Consider the following 18,084-nt stretch of genomic DNA (forward strand, 5'->3'; position numbering starts at 1 on the left):
GCACTCACCTGCACTGCAGTTCAGAGAGCTCTCCATCACTTGGAAAGTTATCACCTCTCCTAGGGGCCGGCCAAGGGCAATGGTGCAGTCGCTGACTCCCACGCCAGTCATGTTGATCAACCCTGTGGAGTTGAGGAACAGCCTCCCGCACACACCTGCACAGAGAAGGGAGAGGCGGGGGCACAGAGATAGTAAAAGCTGGCAACTCACACACAGTTGCAATCCAGGGTGACAATTCTGCTCCAAAATGATCTCTTCAAAATACATTTTTCTGAGCTTTTCCTTTTTCTCACCCTAGAAAACAAAGCCACTTGGCAGAATGTTCGCTGACTATTCTTCGTTTTTATTTTCCCTATGGTGGCCGCTGTTTCACGTCCCACAATGACACCTGGGCATTATGGAGGATGCAAAATGGAGGCCAAGCTAACAACAACAACAAATCCTTGAAGGAGAGAGAAAGAAGCTGTGTTGCGGCCACTGCTAATGGTGAACCCCACCCCAGGGAAACTACTGGAAGATTTCTCCTCACCTTGGCATTAGAGAAAAATTATCAGCCACCAGCAATTCACCCTAGAGGAATTTGGTGAGATGGTCCCCCTGCCACACGCACGATTGCTCTGCCCACAATTAGGGTGGAGAATTTTGAGAAGCCATTTGCGGGCAACTTTTTCCACACTTAACTCCCAATGCAAAGGGGTTTCCCACACAGATGTCATGGGACAGAATGGGGCCCACCAACCACCCATAAAGAATCACGGTCAACAGTGGCGTTTTAATTTTTACCGAAAGTTCAAGCTGTGCCACCCTTGTCTTTCTATCGCTACAGATCAGGGGTGTTGAAGCTCTTTCAGCCAGAGGGCCACATTTCATTTTGAGGAAGCTCTCGGGGGCTGCATTCCAGTTCGGAGAAGCTCTCAGGGGCTGCATTCCATTGGTGGGCAGGGCCAGAACCAAAAGAGGAGGGGCCAAAAATACCAGCATATTTTAGCTTAAACCTCATACTGCCAGTAATTAAGCCTTCGGAGAGACATTTCAACCTCTTAGAATGGGGAAACTGCACAAAAGCCAGGAAACAACTTTCGGGGAGAAAGGGGGTGGGACCAGTGGAAGGGGTCATGGCCTTCTGGGGAGCCCTGAGGGCTGGATTTGGCCCCCAGGATGAGGTTCAACACCCCTGCTATAAATGGCAGTGAAGAAAAAACACATCAGAGTGATGACTTGGGGTGTCATGAAAAGACAGCAAATTTATATTTAATTTTTTACTGCCTGGGAGGGGGAGAGGCACTTGTGAGATATCCTTCTGCCATAATAAGGGCCAGAACCACTTTTCTGCTATACTGAATCCTGCATCCAATGAGAGCCCCATAACAAGAACCATCACGACATAACTATTCTCCTCAGCATCGTCCTCCCCTGGTATCTCCTCAGATCGTCTCACGGAAGGATCTGGTCTGCCAAGCAATGGAAGATCTACGGGTCTGAATCTTGGTTGTCTGGGGCCAACAGTAACCATGGTTGTTCTCAGCTGGTCTGGAGGCTGGGTCGGGAGATCTGGCCCGAGAATCACATCTGCCACAGCCTGTTTGAGGCAGGCTGTGACAGAGCAGGTCCGCACCGTCATGGACTTCGGGGAATGCATGCACAGGATGGGATTCACCCGTGCCCCAGTTTGGGGGTTGATGCAGAAATCCCGCCGTCTCTGGATGCCAATTCCACAAGACACAGAACACTGGAGGGAGAAAACCCAGAGGTGATGGTTAAATGCACAGAAGCCAGTCCTTGGTAGTCATGAGAGGGGAGCCCAGAATACGGCCCAGAACCACTTTCCTGCAGCAACAACAATCACCCCACCATTTTAAACAAATTTCATGTTTTTACCAAACAGAAAAGAGTAAACCAACGCCACAGTGTTTTTGAACAAAGTGAACAAAAGATGGTCTGAACCAATTTGGATGGCTTCAAAAAGGGGATCAGGCAAATTCCTGGAGGAGGAGGCTCGCAATGGCTAATAGTCCTGATGGCTATATGCCACCTCCAGTAATCAGAGGCAGGATGCCTCTGTACACCAGTTGCCAGGGAACATGGGCGGGAGGGTGCTGTTGCACTCATGTCCTGCTTGTGGGTTTCCCGTGGGCAGCTGGTTGGCCCCTGTGTGAACAGAGTGCTGGACTAGATGGACCCTTGGTCTGATCCAGCAGGGCTCTTCTTATGTCCTCTCTTTTCCTTGAAGGATACTTAAAAAAAGGATCAAGTATGTGCTGCCCCAGCCTGGTGCCATCCAGATGTTTTGGCCATTGGCCATGCTGGCTGGGAATCATGGGAGTTGCAGTCTGGAGGATACCAAGTTTGAGAACGCTGCCCTACCCCAATCCCCGCACCACAGTATACTGGATTTCAACCACCACAGGTAGTCACCCGAGGAACCCAGATTTCAAAGCTGGAGGCCAATGTTTGCATCTAAGGCCCACATCACACAAGGCTAAAAATCCTGCAGTTTACCAGGGCTTCTGCTTCCGGAATCTTTGCGGGATTGGATCGGGTCTTTTCTACATGGCTTCTCAAAAAAACTGCACTTTTCAATAAGTTATTTGTGTTTCATCACAAAGCCACTAGGTGGTGCAGTTGTTTTATTTGCAATAAAGCAACTTTAAATAGTATACCCCGATTTACGTCGACTCCATGGTGGGAGGAGGGAAATTGTTGGACTTTTGCCGTCATGAAAAACAACACAGTACAGCTCACAAAGAGCGGGAGGTGCCCTGGAGGAGGACTGCGTTGTGTACAGAACCCGCAAACTTCTGTGAGTAACCAATCTCCATAGCAGGATAAAAGCCCCGTGTGAAGAAGCCCTTAGATCCGAGGTGTGGAATGGTTGTCGAAGCATTTCCGAATTCCACTCCAGCCCTACACAGGTACCTCAGTCCATTGGGTGAATCCCCACTCATAAGGACACATCCGAATGACGCACGGCACGCTCGACGGGGGCTTCTCTGCTTCTGGGCACCAACTCTTGGCCAGCTCAACCTCTCGGCCTCCAGAAAGCTGCACGCAAGAGACTGGCTGCGTGGCTACCCCAAGCCCACAGGAGGAGGAACATGGGCCGGTTCCCGTCACTTTCCACCTTGACACAGGGAGAGGAGAGAACTGTTCGATGAGAGACGAAAAACACACACGCACAATGCTGTTTTCCTTGCCATGCCTTGATCTAAACCACCTGGCCATCCCCAGATGTGTTAGACTAAAAGTCCCATGATCTCTGACCGCTGGCCATACTGGCCAGGGCTTATGGTAATTGTACTCCCAATCGGAAAGGCGTCAGTTTGCCTGTCGCTGAGCTAAACAGACCGTGTGACAGCAGAGGCTGGTGGCTCCGGTGTCAGTGGGGCAGTGAACCTGCTCCGGGTTTCAGTCAGAACTCTAAAGGAGCTGTTGCTCCTTTAGAAGGACTCATCCCTCCCACCACCTCCTCTGAGCCTCTAGAGCAGCGGGATCAAACCTCTTTCTGCCTAAGGGCAGAGTTCAATTTTGGAGAAGCATTCAGGGGCTGCAGGCAAAAGTGGTGGGGCTTATTGTAGCTTAAAGCTCTTCCTGCCAGTAACTGGACCTTAGGAGAGGCATTTCAGTCTTCAGAATGGGGGAAAATGGCATTTCAGTCCTTCAGAATGGGGACAAAATGGACAAAAGCCAGGAAACCACCAAACAATTGGTGGTTGGGGAAAAGGAGTGGGGCATGGGGCGGGCCCTTCTGGGGAACCTCGGAGGACCAGACTGGAACCCCAGGAGAGCCGGATGTGGCCCACGGGCCTGAGCATCACCACCCCTGCTCCAGAGCCACTGGTTTAACAGGCGCACAGCTAATGACCTTGGGGGGCAAGGCTCCAGGTTGCACGCTTCCTGTTCTTCGGGGCGAGGCAAACCCTCACAGTGCGTGCTGGGCAGAATCTCTTCCTCCTCCTCCTCCTTCTCCCCCATTTCCCGTGCACAGTAAAGGATCTTCCGCATCACGCCTCCGCCACAGCTGGTGCTACAGGTGCCCTTTTTGTAGAACCACCTCGGGGACAACAGAATCCAGTTTTTAAAAGCAGCGTACATCCCTCGCCTGTACTTCTCCGCAACGTTAACAAACCGTGGCCACAGAACCTGTTTTCAAGGCCGAGGCCTAGTCCTGACATTTTCGAAGGCCACCTGTCAGGAGCGCCCTAGCGGCCTCTTTCAGTCTGCTCCAATAGCCAACTCAAAACACAGACAAAAGGATTCTTTTCAAGGCTTTAATCCTTCTACAACTTAATGACTCTTTCTGATACTAGACACCAGCGACTAAGCAATGAACAGCAGAGTAGCCTATGCTCCGGGTTAGGCATTTGTTCCCCGTTTGAAGGAGAATCACTTGCAGACCCTGAACTTATGGGCTAGGGAGAGTTCCTCCCTCATTCCCTTGAGTCCACGGGATGCAACCATTGCTTGTGCACCAAACGGGCGCTACGCCTCCTCTCCGTGCCCTCCATCACTCGTCGCTCCCTGCATCTGCGTCGAGCGTCTAGCAAGCCCCCCTCCCACACTCTCTCACTGCCAGGGTCACTATCTATCTCAGGAATGCCGGCAGGACGAATCTCTGCCAGCTGCTGTGCCTGTGAGGGATGAGCTGGCTCCTCTCCCACGGATTGCTGATCCTCCTCAGAATCAGAACTGCTCTGAGGCTCTATCGGCTCAGTTTCCACCTTGACATCGCCAACTCAGCCGGGATGGCTTCCTGGAAAACCAGCTTCCCCCATTTGGGGAAGTCAGCCAACACACCAGGTGCGTGATTCACCTGGCGCATTGGCCAGTAGTGTAGTGGTAAATGTTGACATACAGGTGCTCATCATGACATTCCCCGTAGCCACGCCCCCCAAGGCAGTGGAGGCTGATGGCTCCAATTTCGGTCGGGCTGTGAATCCATTCTGGGTTTTAGTCAGAACCAGCCAGAACTCTAAAGGAGCTATCCAAAGTGCTGAAACCTATTCCCAAACTGGGTTCAGCACCTTGAATGGTTCCTTTAGAGTTCGGGTTGGTTCTGACTAAAACCCAGAATGGATTCACAGACCCACTGAAATCAGAAGCACCAGCCTCCATTGCCCCAAGGAGAGGCCAAGATGCAGGCAGCTGTCTTGATCCTGATCAACCAACCCACTCATGTCTTTTGTAAATGGGTCTTATTCAAGACTGAGACGTGCCCAAATACTTTCCATTACAACAGGGAAGAATATATTGTTGCTGGGAAAATCCACTGGGCAACACCCCAGAAAACACATATCCATGTGAACCCCACCTTGGTAGCACTGCTCATAGCCCTCCACATGTTTGGCATTTACCTGGCTGGGCATGGGTCAGTTGCACATTCCTTGCTACTGGACGGCCTGCGCATCCTGCCACACTTCGAGTAAGGAAGGGTCCGGGTTGCGTTTCCATCCTGCCTGACACAGCGGACCGAGAGAGTGATCTTCCCTCCACCACAGGTCACAGGGCACGGGGCAAGTTCTTTCACCTCCCACCTGGAGAGGGCACAAATGCAGAAGACAACCACAATCAGGCATGGCTGTTCTGCCTAATTCCTTAAGATTATGAAAAGCGACTCACCTAGTCACCCATGGCGAGTAGGAACCATCTCCAGGTGACCAAGCAAGGAGACTCTTGTAAAGGAGAGTTGATTTTTTAAAAAAATTCCTTCAAGGAAAACAAAGGACATAAGAAGACCTGTGCTGGATCAGACTGAGGTCCATCTAGTCCAGCATTCTGCTCACACAGTGGCTGCCCGGCTGCCCACCGGAAACCCACAAGCAAGACAGGAGTGCAAAAGCACCCTCCTGCTCGTTTTCTGAGGCTTAAGATCATCCTGATAGGATAGTTGCTGTTTCCTGCACTTTTTCCAACTCTATAATATCCTTTTTTAGATGCAGTGACCAGAACTCTACACAGTATTCCAACTGTAGTTGAACCACAGTTTTGTATAATTTTATTTTCAATTTCTCTCCTAATTATGCCTAACATGGAATCTGCCTTTTTCACAGCAGTGAAAAACCGGGTCGACATTTTCATCAAGCTGTCCACCACGACCCCAAGATCTCTTTCTTGGTCAGCCACCGCTAGATCCCATCAGCGTATACGTAAAGTTGGGATTTTTTGCCCCAGTGTGCATCACTTTACACTTGGTTACATTGAACCACGTTTGCCATTTGGATGCCCATTCTCCCAGGTTGGAGAAAAGCTCTGGAGCATTTTACAATCCCTTTTTGTTTTAGCCACCCTAAATAATTTGGTGTCATCAACAAACCTGGCCACCTCACTGCCACGAGTGGCTGCCAAAGTGATTCACAGGAAAACAGACAAGATTCCTAAGATGTACGTTATCCATTCCAGGTGTTTTACCTTGGGGGACATGGCCCAGGATTACAAATTTCCAGCTGGCTGGATGGCTTCAGTGTCTGGTTACAATGTTCCTCCTGTGTTGCTTCTCTGGTGTCAAAAACCAGGCAAACATACCTCAGCAGCATCAAACCTGGAAAGAAGAGGAGCAGTTCAAATAGATTTAGTTAGTTACCTATTTCATCAAATTCCTTCTTCGTAGCATAGAAGCAGTTTGAAAGAATGTCTCTGTGTATCTGTGCGTCTCTCTCTCTCTCTCTTACTCTTGCTCTCACTGTGTGTCTGTCTCTCTCTTGCTATGTCTGTTTCTCTCTCACCCGCTGTCTGTCTGTCTGTCTCGCTGTCTCTCTCTCTCGCTGTATGTGTGTGTCTCTCTCAGTGTGTCTGTCCGTCTCTCAGGGAGGACTCCGGAGAAAACACTTCTACAGGTTTCCAGTGTGATGAACTGGGGAAAAGTCAGTTGTGGAGGGGGCTTATTGGCTTGTTCTCATGATACCATCCATCACCTCCTCTTCAAATGTTCCAGAAGAACTTTGCACATGTATTTTAAATGTTTCTATTTTATGCTATTTTGAGGAATGGGAGGCAGTAAGATGAAGGACAGATCTGGTGGTTCGTGCATACACACACTCACACTCACACACACACACACACACAGCACCAGCTACTGATGAGGGCAGAAGTCAAAACATTTAGCTTAAAATATACAGTCAGGGCCAGAAATATTGGAACAAGGATAACTGTTTTGGCAGTTGGCCTCTGTACACTACCACATTGAAGTTGAAAGGAAACACACCCAGATGGGAGTGAAGTCAGGACTTTCAGCTGTAATTCAAGGGGTTTGACAAAAGTAGGGCACTAACCATTCAGGAAGGACAGCCAGTGGCATACACACACACCCATCGTTGGAGATCATAAGTAATGGAACAAACCAACATCATTTCAAACTTATGGATCGCCTTTAATACCTGGATGAAAATCCTTTGCAGTCAATGACTGCCTGAAGTCTGGAACCCATGGACATGACCAAATGCCGAGTTTCCTCCCTTGAGATGCTTTGCCAGGCCTTCACTGCAGCTGCCTTCAGCTGCTGCTTGTTTATGGGTCGTTCTGCCTTCAGTCTTGTCTTCAGTAAGTGAAAAGCATGCTCTATTGGGTTGAGATCAGGTGACTGACTTGGCCATTGAAAAACATCCCACTTCTTTGCCTTGAGAAACTCTTGGGAAGCTTTTGCTGTATGTTTGGGGTCATTATCCATCTGCAATATGAAGCGGCATCCTATCAGTTTGGCAGCATTCGGCTGAATCTGAGCAGAAAGTATAGCCCTATACACTTCAGAATTCATGCTGCTGCTTTTATCAGCAGTCAGGTCATCAATAAACACCAGTGACCCGGTTCCATTGGCAGCCATACATGCCCATGCCATAACACTGCCTCCACCATGTTTGACAGATGATGTAGTATGCTTTGGATCACGAGCTGTTCCTTTCCTTCTCCATGCTTTTCTCTTCCCATCATTCTGGTGCAAGTTAATCTTGGTTTCATCAGTCCAAAGAATCTTATTCCAGAACTGGGCAGGCTTTTTTAGGTGTTTGCTGGCAAAGGCTAATCTGGCCTGTCTGTTCTTGAGCGTTACCAGTGGTTTGCACCTTGTTGTGAAGCCTCTGTTTACATTCATAAAGCTGTCTCTTGACTGTAGATGTTGACAATGACATGCCTACCTCCTCAAGAGCGTTCTTGACCTGGCTAGATGTTGTGAAAGGGTTCCTCTTCGCCATGAGCAGAATTCTGCGGTCATCCACTTTAGCTGTCTTCCATGGTCTTCCAGGCCTTTTGCTGTTGCTGAGCTTGCCAGTTAATTCCTTCTTTTTCAGGATGTTCCATACTGTTGTGTTGGCCACTCCCAATGTTTTTGCTCTCTCTCTGATGGGTTTATTTTGCTTCCTCAGCCTAATGATGGCCTCCTTCACTTCCATGCACACCTCTTTGGACCTCATGTTGGGAGTTCCAGTGAACAGCTACCAAATGCAAATGTGACACTCAGAACCACCTCCAGGCCTTTTATCTGCCATGGGGTACCCAGGAAACAGGCCACACCTGGCCATGCAGCTGCTTGTCAGCCATTTGTTCCATTACTTATGATCCCCAATGATGGGTGTGTGTGTATGCCGCTGGCTGTACTGCCTGAGTGGTTAGAGCCCCACTTTTGTCAAACCCCTTGAATTACAGCGGAAAGTCCTGACTTCACTCCCATCTGGGTGTGTTTCCTTTCAACTTCAATGTGGTGGTGTACGGAGGCCAACTGCCAAAACAGTTATCCTTGTTCCGATATTTCTGGCCCTGTATATTTTTAATACTCTGTTGTTAGTCTTTCTATCTTTCTCATATATATACTGTGTGTGTGTTTGTGTGTGTGTGTGTGTGTATATATATATATATATGAAAGAAAGAAAGAAAGACTAACAGAGTATTAACAAATATTTTAAGCTAAACGTTTCAGAGAGAGCAAGAGAGATACACACACATACAAATACACACACACACATTTAATATTTGATCGAAAACAATATTAATGGACAAGGAACAACCAAGAAAGCACCTCACCTCCTCCACAGGTGACGGGGCATTCTTCAGCCAGGGGGCTCCAGACATACCCTGACCAATTTCCAACCTGATGGGGCCAAAATGGGGCAGAGGGCCTTGGGTGAGACACATCTTCCTGCTTCAAAAGACAGCAAGAACGCAACATCTCAGTCCAGGCTGAGGATTTAGAATGCAGAATTAGAGGCTACACTACTCACACACCAATTCTGGGGTCTCCAGCATGGTGCCGGTGGACACCAGTTCTTTTTTTGTATTTTGGTCCCACCCACCCCTGGGATGCAGCCCCCGAGAGCTTCTCCAAAATGGAATTTGGCCTGCGGACTGAAAGAGGTGTAACAGCCCTGGGTTACATTCCTGCCAGGACTCTGTTTTAAGTGGCTGCTGAATCCCTCACAGCCAGCATAGCCAGCACTGTACAGAGAGGGGATTCTTTCTCTTTTAAGAGGAAAAGACTTTTCCCTATAACCAAACTGGAAGTGAAGCATTGATAAGCGACCTCCCAAGGGATCTGGTACAAACCCGACAAGGCACTTCCAGGACAGATCCCAGTGAAACAAATAGGCGCCAATGCAGCCAAAAGGAAGCAGGTTGACACAGACTAGAGGCGCCCCACCTTTCTGGGTCAGTTGGCGCATTTGAACTTTTGAGAAAGTGTTGTGGGCGCTCTCACAAAATGGCTGCCATGAGGGTGGAGCTTGCCTGTTCATAAAACGGCTGTCATTAGAGCCAGTTGCGGTGCAGTGGTTAGAGTGCTGGACCGGGACTCAGGAGATCCGGGTTCTAGGCCCCACTGGGCCATGAAGCTCACTGGGTGACCTTGGGCCAGTCACTGACTCTCAGCCTAACCTACCTCACAGGGCTGCTGTGAGAATAAAATGAAGAGGAGGAGAAGCATGTACGCTGCCTTGAGTTCCTTGTAGGGGGAAAAAGGCAGGCTACAAATGTAACAAATAAAATAAATAAAATGACGGCGTGGTCACAAAACACTCCTTTCCCAGAAGGCAAGCCGGTGAGGCTAAAAGAAAAGTCACTTGCCCAGGAGCTGAGGTCCCAGGCACAGGTGGGCTCTGAGTTCCAAAACATAAAACCTCTCTTTTGAACCCAAACAAACATGGTCCTGGAGGGCAGCACTTGGCTTTGCAGCATGCCAGCCTCCCAGTTTAAATTTTTTTTTTAATTTTAAAAACCTTAGGAAATACAGTAAAAATCCAGAAGGTCTGGGAGCCTGGCAGGCACCAAGAGAGATATCTGCGGGGACACTGGAGCCGACAGGCACCATGTTGGAGACCCCGGACATACAGACTACATACCGTGTTCCATCCCAGTGGGCAGATGTTCACCAGGCAAGACACAAAGGCTGGTGGCTTCTCATCCGCCGGGCACAAGCGCTCCTCCACAGTGGTTTCCAGCCCATTACGGACCTGGACACAAGTCGAATTCAGCGGGGCGACCCCCAAGCCACAAATGGCGGAACACCTGCCTGGCTGAGCTTCCATCCATCTGGACAGGAATGGAAAGTGGCCGTCACAGACTTGATCATGACCTGATTTCTCATCGGCAACCAGATCTGGATTCTTGGGATGCCGTAAGAACACAGGAAGCTGCCTTATCCTGAGTCAGAGCCTGGGTCCATCTAACCCATTATTGTCAACACTGACTGGCAGCAACGGCTCTCTGGGGTTTCAGGCAGGAGGTTTTCCTGCCCCACCTGGAGATGCTGCCAGGGATCGAACCTGGGGCCTTCTGCCTGCAAAGCAGGGGCTCTGCCACTGAGCTACGGCTCCTCTCCAAAATGGAAAGATGCCATCAAGTCACAAACTTTCCAAGGCTGGGGGAGGAATTCGAGAAACCCTCACATCATTTCCCCAAGCCAATCCATGGACATCGGGGGGGAGGGGGCGCCCCCACCCATCACCACCAGCCACTGCCATCCCCCAAAGGCTTACCTGCCAATCCCCCTCCCACAAACACAATTCCCTTCCCTTGCACATGGCAGAGGCCGCAGGAGCAGCAACAACTGGTACGCCAGGAGAGTATGTCCTCCTGCGTCACCTTGACACACTGGGTATCAATTATTATTATTATTGGATTGCTTCCCACCACAAAAAGCAGTCTCAAAATGACTTGCATGCACAAACACAGAAATCTATAAATAAACCCCCAAAATATTATTATTTATTACATTTCTATACCGCCCCATAGCTGAAGCTCTCTGGGCAGTTTACAGAAGTTAACACATTAAATACAAAAAAAAAGTTTAAAATCTATTTACATAAAAGCACACAGACAATAAACACAAACAACATATAGCAAAAAACAACTTTGAACTATCAGTCATAACTAAAGACACATCTAGGGTCGATTAAAACTCATCATGTGCTGCCAAATGCCTGAGAGAAGAGGAAGGTCTTAAGCTGGCGCCGAAAAGATAATAATGTTGGCGCCAGGTGGACATCATCGAGGAGCTCATTCCACAGATGGGGGCCACCACCAAGAAGGCCCTCTCCCTCGTTGCCGCCTTCCGAGCTTCCCTCAGAGGAGGCACTCGGAGGAGGACCTTAGATGCAGAACATAGCGTATGGGCAGGTTCATTTTGGGAAATATAAACCATAAGCAGCACAATAATACAGATTCAAATCAACACCATAAAAACATAATCTCAAAAGCAATACCATAAAACTGCCCTCTTCTCTCAGGCATTTGGCAGCATATAACAAGTTTTTAATCAGGTCCTGGATTGTCTTTGATTGCTTAATAAATTGTTTTTAGACGTGTTGCCTGTGTTCTGTCTGTTTATATGTTTTCATGTAAATGGCTCTGTGCTTTGTACAATGTCTTTTTGATGGTTTTCAGTGTTTGTGAACCGCCTGGAGAGCTTCAGCTGTGGGACAGAACAGAAATATAATAAATGAAATGAAAAAAACATTCCTGCACAGGACAGAAGAATCTTCCTGCCCACCCCAACACACACAGAGCCTAAAATGGCTGTCGGGTGCCAGGTTGCTCTGGGCTAACCCATCGCCCCTTCTAACAGCCTGCATGTTCAGCTGCCCTCGGCAATTACCTGGCAGGACACGTTTCGGCATTGCAGGACTTGGTGGAAGGTGGCTTGGGAGTGTCGGCGCACACCGAATCAGGCAGAGTCGCAACCAGCCCCCCTTCTTCCTTTGTGCAGAGAACCAGCCGCTCCGCCATGCCTCCACCACAGGTGGCACTGCAGGGGCCAAACTCCTCCGCCAGCCAGCTTGGAGAGAAGAGGAAGGGCCCGTGACAACCGCTCAGAGTTACGCAGGAAGCGAGCTCTGTAGCGTTAGCGCAGGGCCGCAGGGCCTCTTTCAGGGCCTCTCGGCCTGCATTCCAGTGGTGGGCGGGACTGAAGCTAAAAGGGGTGGGGCCAAAGCTAAATAGTGCTGCCTGCTCCATCTCATAAAGCAGGGGTGATGAACCTCTTTCAACCTGACCGCCGAGTTCCATTTTGGTGAAGCTCTCGGGGGCCGCAATCCAGTGGCAGGCAGGGCCAAGCATATTTGCATATTGTAGCTTAAAGCTCTTACTATCAGTAACTAAGCCTTTGGGGAGGAGAGAAACCTTTAAGAATGGAGGAAATGGTCAGGAAACCATCAAATGACAGGTAGTCGGGGGAAATGGGTCATAGCCGTCTGGGGAATTCTGGAGGGCCAGACTGGGACCCCAAGTCTGAGGTTCCACACCCTGTATTAGAGTCCATGAAAGGGCAGGGAGACGCTTCCCGAGACATCCCCCTTCCCTGCCAACAGGACCGTTGTTCCACTCTCGCAGGAGCAGTTCACCCAAACCAACTGAGATATTAAGAACACGGGTCAGGTGGGTTCACACAGAGCTGGTGCTCTGAGATTGCTTCATCACATACCCATCTACCAATTCAGCCTATATTTACTGTCAGGATGTGGATGAATCTATGAACCTGCCTCGTCAGAGCATTGGTTCACTTAGTTCGCCCTTGTCTACCCCAGGGATGGGGAACCTTTTTAGTATCGAAGGCCGCATTCCCGCGGGACTAATCCTCAGGGGCCACATCTTGGGGCGTCTTTCCAAAGAAGTGGCAATTGGACTGGGGCAGCATGGTCAAAACCCACTGAATTCTGTGGTTGTTAGTGGGTGAAACAAGAATCTAAGAGGTCATTTGCTCCTACCATTCAGATGCTGAACGAACACACAATAACACACACAAGCAAATAACCACTGGCAGAGGCAGGGCCTGGAGCAGGTGTAAATCCAAGGGATTTTTTTTTTTTAATAATAATAAGAGACCCTACTTTGGCATTTTCCATATTAGCAGTGACGGCTGTTTGTTTTTTCAATGAATACAGATCGCAAGGGCTCAAAGTGGACTAGCAGAAGGAGCCTTTACTCACCGAGGCAGGCAGGGTGCTGCAGCACAAAGCTCCTGTCTAGCAGGGGGCTTTGGGGTCTTCAGACAATGAAAGTCATCCGTTATTTCACCTCTCGTCTCATCAAAGCAGGAATGACCAATCTGCAGAGTGCCTGCAAAAAAAGAGATGGGGGGGTCAAAGCGGCCACTGTGTCACGTTCTCCAGCCTCAGAAGGCCTCTGCGTGCTGCTGAGACAATGACTCTTCTTAAGTGAATTCCAGCCCATACCAGCCACAGTGATCTGTCCAAGGTCCTGACACACCCGGCCTGGCCTGACTTTGTCTTACCATCCTGCTTAGCAGAACACGACTCTGTTTCATCAGACTTAACTTTGCCCCTGAGATTGCTTCAGGATGGCTCCCCTGGGAACCCTGAGCTGAGAAAGACCAGACATACAGCTTGGTTTCCCCAGACATAAAGGGGAAATTTAAGCTAACTGGAAAGGAACAACTATGGGTGACAATAGGCATAGCATTTGCTGAGCACTGGGGTTGGTTGGGAGGTACCCTTCTCTTGTTCGATGCAAAGAAACCTGTTATTCTTCAGGGTGGAGCTTTGCAGTCTGTCTGTCTGTCTATCTATCTATCCTGCAAGTTTAGCAGCAAAAGCCAGCTGTGAGTGGTGCTGATTGGCTAGTGTCCATGTTGTCCCGAAGACACTTTCCCACTCCCCAGAGCCATTCTGCAACTGTTCTTAAAATGTTTTGAGGTTGCTATTTACATAAATAAACTCACATGGTGACACTTAAAAAAAGAAATGAAAAGTAGGGCAGATGTTTGAAGCAAGACTAGGAGCCAAATCAGCTTTCGCCTTGTTTGAATGCCTGTCTATCATGCAAAGTGTGAAGCTGGGCTCACATTGGAGAGGAACACCCACTGCAACTTCTTTTTCAAGATTGCATCTGTCTCCACCCGACATCTCTTTGGGGGAATCATGTCCTCTTGACAGATTAAAACCAGCTCCAAGCCTGTTCCCTTGTGATGCTCCCAAACTGAAGATGAACCTTGGGACCTGCGCTTCTCCAAAGAGCTTCTCTACCAAAAGGTTTCTCGGCACCCTCACAAAGCTGCAATTGCTAGGAGTGTTTGGGGGACATCATAGTGGGTAAATCGCTTCTAGAATAATTTCAGTTGATAATGTAGAAATGCCATTGACCTCACAGAATCATAGAATGTCAGAGTTGGCAAAGACCCTGGAGGCCATCTTGTTCAATGCAAAATGCAACTCCAGCATGGACAAGTAACCACTTTTAGTCGGGCGATGTCAAGGGGGCGTGGCTCTACCCCAGAACCCCACCCTCTCTCGCAATGTTATCTGGGGGGCCCTTTTCTCCTTCCTTTCTCTCCATGCAGAGAGAGGCCGGCCAAGTCGTGTGTCAAAATCCCCATGTTATCTTGGATCTCCAATGGGAGGGCAAAAGGCTTGCAGGGGAATCCCCTTCTTATTGCTTGAAAGTCTGGTGCGAGTTACAGCAGAGTTGCTTCATATGAAGAAAATGTGGCAACACAGCATTTAGTACTGGAGGCAATGAACGTAGGCTAGAGCCAGTTTAAACGTTCAAATCAACTAACTTGATTAGTGCTTTTACACACATCGTCACAGAGGGCTATCTAACACTGTTTAACTACAAGCCCCCCCTAAAGCTGGGTGCGTGAGCGTAAGTAAGCGAAGGCGTGAGATATGGTTCCTTGCTTCCCCTCCAGAAAGGGCACACGGTGCTTGTTGAAGAGGGGAGAAAGAAGAGAAAGGGGAGGGCAGCAGGAAATCAAGCTACAGGACATTCTCTATTGCCCCCTAGTGCCTGGAAGCATGCACAGTTGTTCCTATTGTCCAACAGTTCTCTCCTGTTATCTGTTATCTCTCCCCAACTTTCTTCCCCAGACCTCCAGACCCAGGGGGTGGGGCTTGGGAAGAGGTGGGGTCCACAGAGGGTGCCCAACTGTCTGCGGGCTGGAGGCTGCGCTCCCCTGAACTATGGCATCCTTGAAAGACAGCCGCCCAGCCTCTGATTAAAAATTGCCCGCACTGAATCTCCAAGGAAACAGATGCGGGACCAGAGAACATCGACAACGCGCCTCACCGTCCCCGCAGGTCACGGAGCAGGGGCCGAGTTGGGGAACCCACACATGAGCCTGTTTCTCATTCGGCCTGAAGTAGGTGAAGGCGATGTCTGGGCTGGTGGAACCTCCATATTCCTTCCCATACTTCCTGTAAACCTAGACAGAAAAAGAACACGGGGGTTGAAGGGCATGGAGTTTTCTTTCTTTTCTTAGTCTCTGCAGTGGGGGATAATTTGGGGCTGGGAAGGTTTAAACCTTCCCTACCTGCTCGCGGTGTGGTCCCCACCTGGCTCAGGCCCCCACGCGCTTACATTAAGGGTAATATAGACACTCTGAAATTAAGGAGACTTAAATTAGCCATGACTTCAGACCAACGCTAATTTAAGACCAACTCATTTCAATGCATCTACTCCACGTAGGACTAACATTGGACACTGCCCTTAATGGAGCACAGGGGGGTCAGACCCAGACTGGAGCCAAGGTTCGTCCTTATGGCTGCAAGTCAACAAGTATTACGAAATCGAGGCAGCTGTGAGCCACCCATAAAACGGAACGCAAGATGCTCCCCATGGCGTTTTCCAAAATGGCCCGATCCTGCTCATCAGATGCTCCCGGGGACAGTTCTGCCAGCCGGAGCAATGCTTAGCCACGCCTCACGTGACCCCCTCTGACTCCGCCCAGGTACCTGTATCTCCTCCTGAATGGGTCCGTCCTGAGCAACCCTTAGCCACGCTCACGTCACCCCCTATGACTCAACCCAGGTACCTGTATCTCCTCCTGAATCGGTCCATGTTGAGCAACCCTTAGCCACGCCTCACGTGAACCCCTCTGACACCGCCCAGGTACCTGTATCTCCTCCTGAATGGGTCCATCCTGAGCAATCCTTAGCAATGCCTCACGTCACCGCCTCTGACACCGCCCAGGTACCTGTATCTCCTCGTGAATGGGTCTATCCTGAGCAACCCATAGCTACGCCTTACGTCACCCCCTCTGACACCGCCCAGGTACCTGTATCTCCTCCTGAACGGGTCCATCCTGAGCAACCCTTAGCCACGCCTCACGTCACCCCCTCTAACACCAACGAGGTACCTGTATCTCCTCCTGAATGGGTCCATCCTGAACAACCCTTAGCCACGCCTCACGTCACCCCCTCTGACGCTGCCCAGGTACCTGTATCTCCCCCTGAATGGGTCCATCCTGAGCAGTCCTCAGCCATGCCTCACGTCACCCCCTTCTAACCCCACCGAGGTACCTGTATCTCCTCCTGAATCCGTCCATCCTGAGCAACCCTTAGCCAGGCCTCACGTCACCCCCTCTGACACCACCCAGGTACCTGTATCTCCTCCTGAATGGGTCCATCCTGAGCAACCCTTAGCCACGCCTCACATCACCCCCCCTGACATCAGCCAGGTACCTGTATCTCCTCCTGAATGGGTCCATCCTGAGCAATCCTTAGCCATGCCTCACATCACCCCCTCTGACTCTGCTCAGGTACCTGTATCTCTATCTCCTCCTGAATGGGTCCATCTACGCGAGCCTCCTCCGAGCTAGGCAAGTTCTCCTCTGTGAGGAAGACCTTGTACTCGATCCGATGGTCCTCCAGGGCAGAGGGGTAGGTGGTGTTTAAGGAGATGCTGCCTGTCCCAGCCACCACATACCGTCCTTGGACCTTCACAGCTAGAAGGAATTCATAGGAGCCTGTCACAATTCCTCACAGTTGCAAATTTAGGACAATTAAATGCTGGGGCGTGGGCCCCCTGACAAGATCCCCCTGGAGTTGCTCCTCCCCTTCCCCATGGCAACCCGCTTGTTCCCCTGCCTCTTGCTCCAGCCCAGGCAACGGTGGTGGTGAGAAGGAAGGAGCAGGAGATGCCGCGGCCACCTGGCTCCCTGCCTGCCAAGCAAGCAAGCAAGCAAGCGGGGTGAGACACGCTAACCGTAGCATCCCCCAAACCAGACCATACGCATGAATCAAAACTCATTCCGTATATTTATTGAATGGAAAGTGATCGCTGGGAGAGATCGCTGTTTGGAACAGAATTACAAATAATATTTCTAAATATCCCAGCAGCCTCTGGCTAGAACTACACTACTGCTTTGTAGCGGTATTGACGTGCATTGTGGACTGTTGGGGCTTCGTGGCAGCCATTTTATGGGAAAATTCCAAACGTGCCCACCAACCCAAAATGCTTAGGGATCTATTTCCACCCCAAATTCCTTCACGTTCCCCCTGCTGTCAAGCGTTCTTCCACTCATTCCTTCTGTCACACTGCTATCTGCCATGGAATCTGGCACTGTGGGGTTTCAGCTTTCCTTTCTTAGGGTACAATCCACCAGGAAGGTCTTCTGGGCAAGCCCCATTGCAGTGTCCTCCCCAAGTGTCACTGCGCTCACCCAAGTGTGTGAACAGCGGTTTCCGGTTGACCACATGGACTGCAGTGGTGTTAAGAGACAGCACCAGAAAGGTAACATACTCTGGAGAAGGGGACAAAAGAACAAGAGGGGATATATATGAATACATTCATACAGGAAAGACAACAGTGCCACTAGATAATTTGAGACCCTGGGTTTCACAGTCTTAGGGGGGGTCCTTTTTAGGCGGTCAC

At 49.9% G+C, this 18,084-nt stretch overlaps 1 protein-coding gene across 1 annotated transcript in view; it reads right to left on the reverse strand.

Moving 5' to 3' along the window:
* ADAMTS13 (ADAM metallopeptidase with thrombospondin type 1 motif 13) overlaps positions 1–18,084 on the reverse strand; it is a 46,850-nt gene that overhangs the window by 5,505 nt on the left and 23,261 nt on the right. The window contains exons 17-29 of the mRNA XM_084820898.1: positions 17,873–17,953; positions 16,974–17,155; positions 15,499–15,634; positions 13,401–13,530; positions 12,071–12,250; positions 10,317–10,506; positions 9,007–9,124; positions 6,406–6,535; positions 5,352–5,531; positions 3,863–4,051; positions 2,917–3,121; positions 1,390–1,729; positions 9–155 (exon numbers count right to left, since the gene is read on the reverse strand). Coding sequence (XP_084677024.1) covers positions 9–155; positions 1,390–1,729; positions 2,917–3,121; positions 3,863–4,051; positions 5,352–5,531; positions 6,406–6,535; positions 9,007–9,124; positions 10,317–10,506; positions 12,071–12,250; positions 13,401–13,530; positions 15,499–15,634; positions 16,974–17,155; positions 17,873–17,953 — 2,208 coding nt within the window. The remainder of the gene's footprint in view (positions 1–8; positions 156–1,389; positions 1,730–2,916; positions 3,122–3,862; positions 4,052–5,351; positions 5,532–6,405; positions 6,536–9,006; positions 9,125–10,316; positions 10,507–12,070; positions 12,251–13,400; positions 13,531–15,498; positions 15,635–16,973; positions 17,156–17,872; positions 17,954–18,084) is intronic.

The sequence above is a fragment of the Heloderma suspectum genome, chromosome 14, assembly GCF_057233095.1.
Source record: "Heloderma suspectum isolate Gila_16-S chromosome 14, 16-S_ref, whole genome shotgun sequence".
NCBI classification, from domain to species: Eukaryota; Metazoa; Chordata; class Lepidosauria; order Squamata; family Helodermatidae; genus Heloderma; species Heloderma suspectum.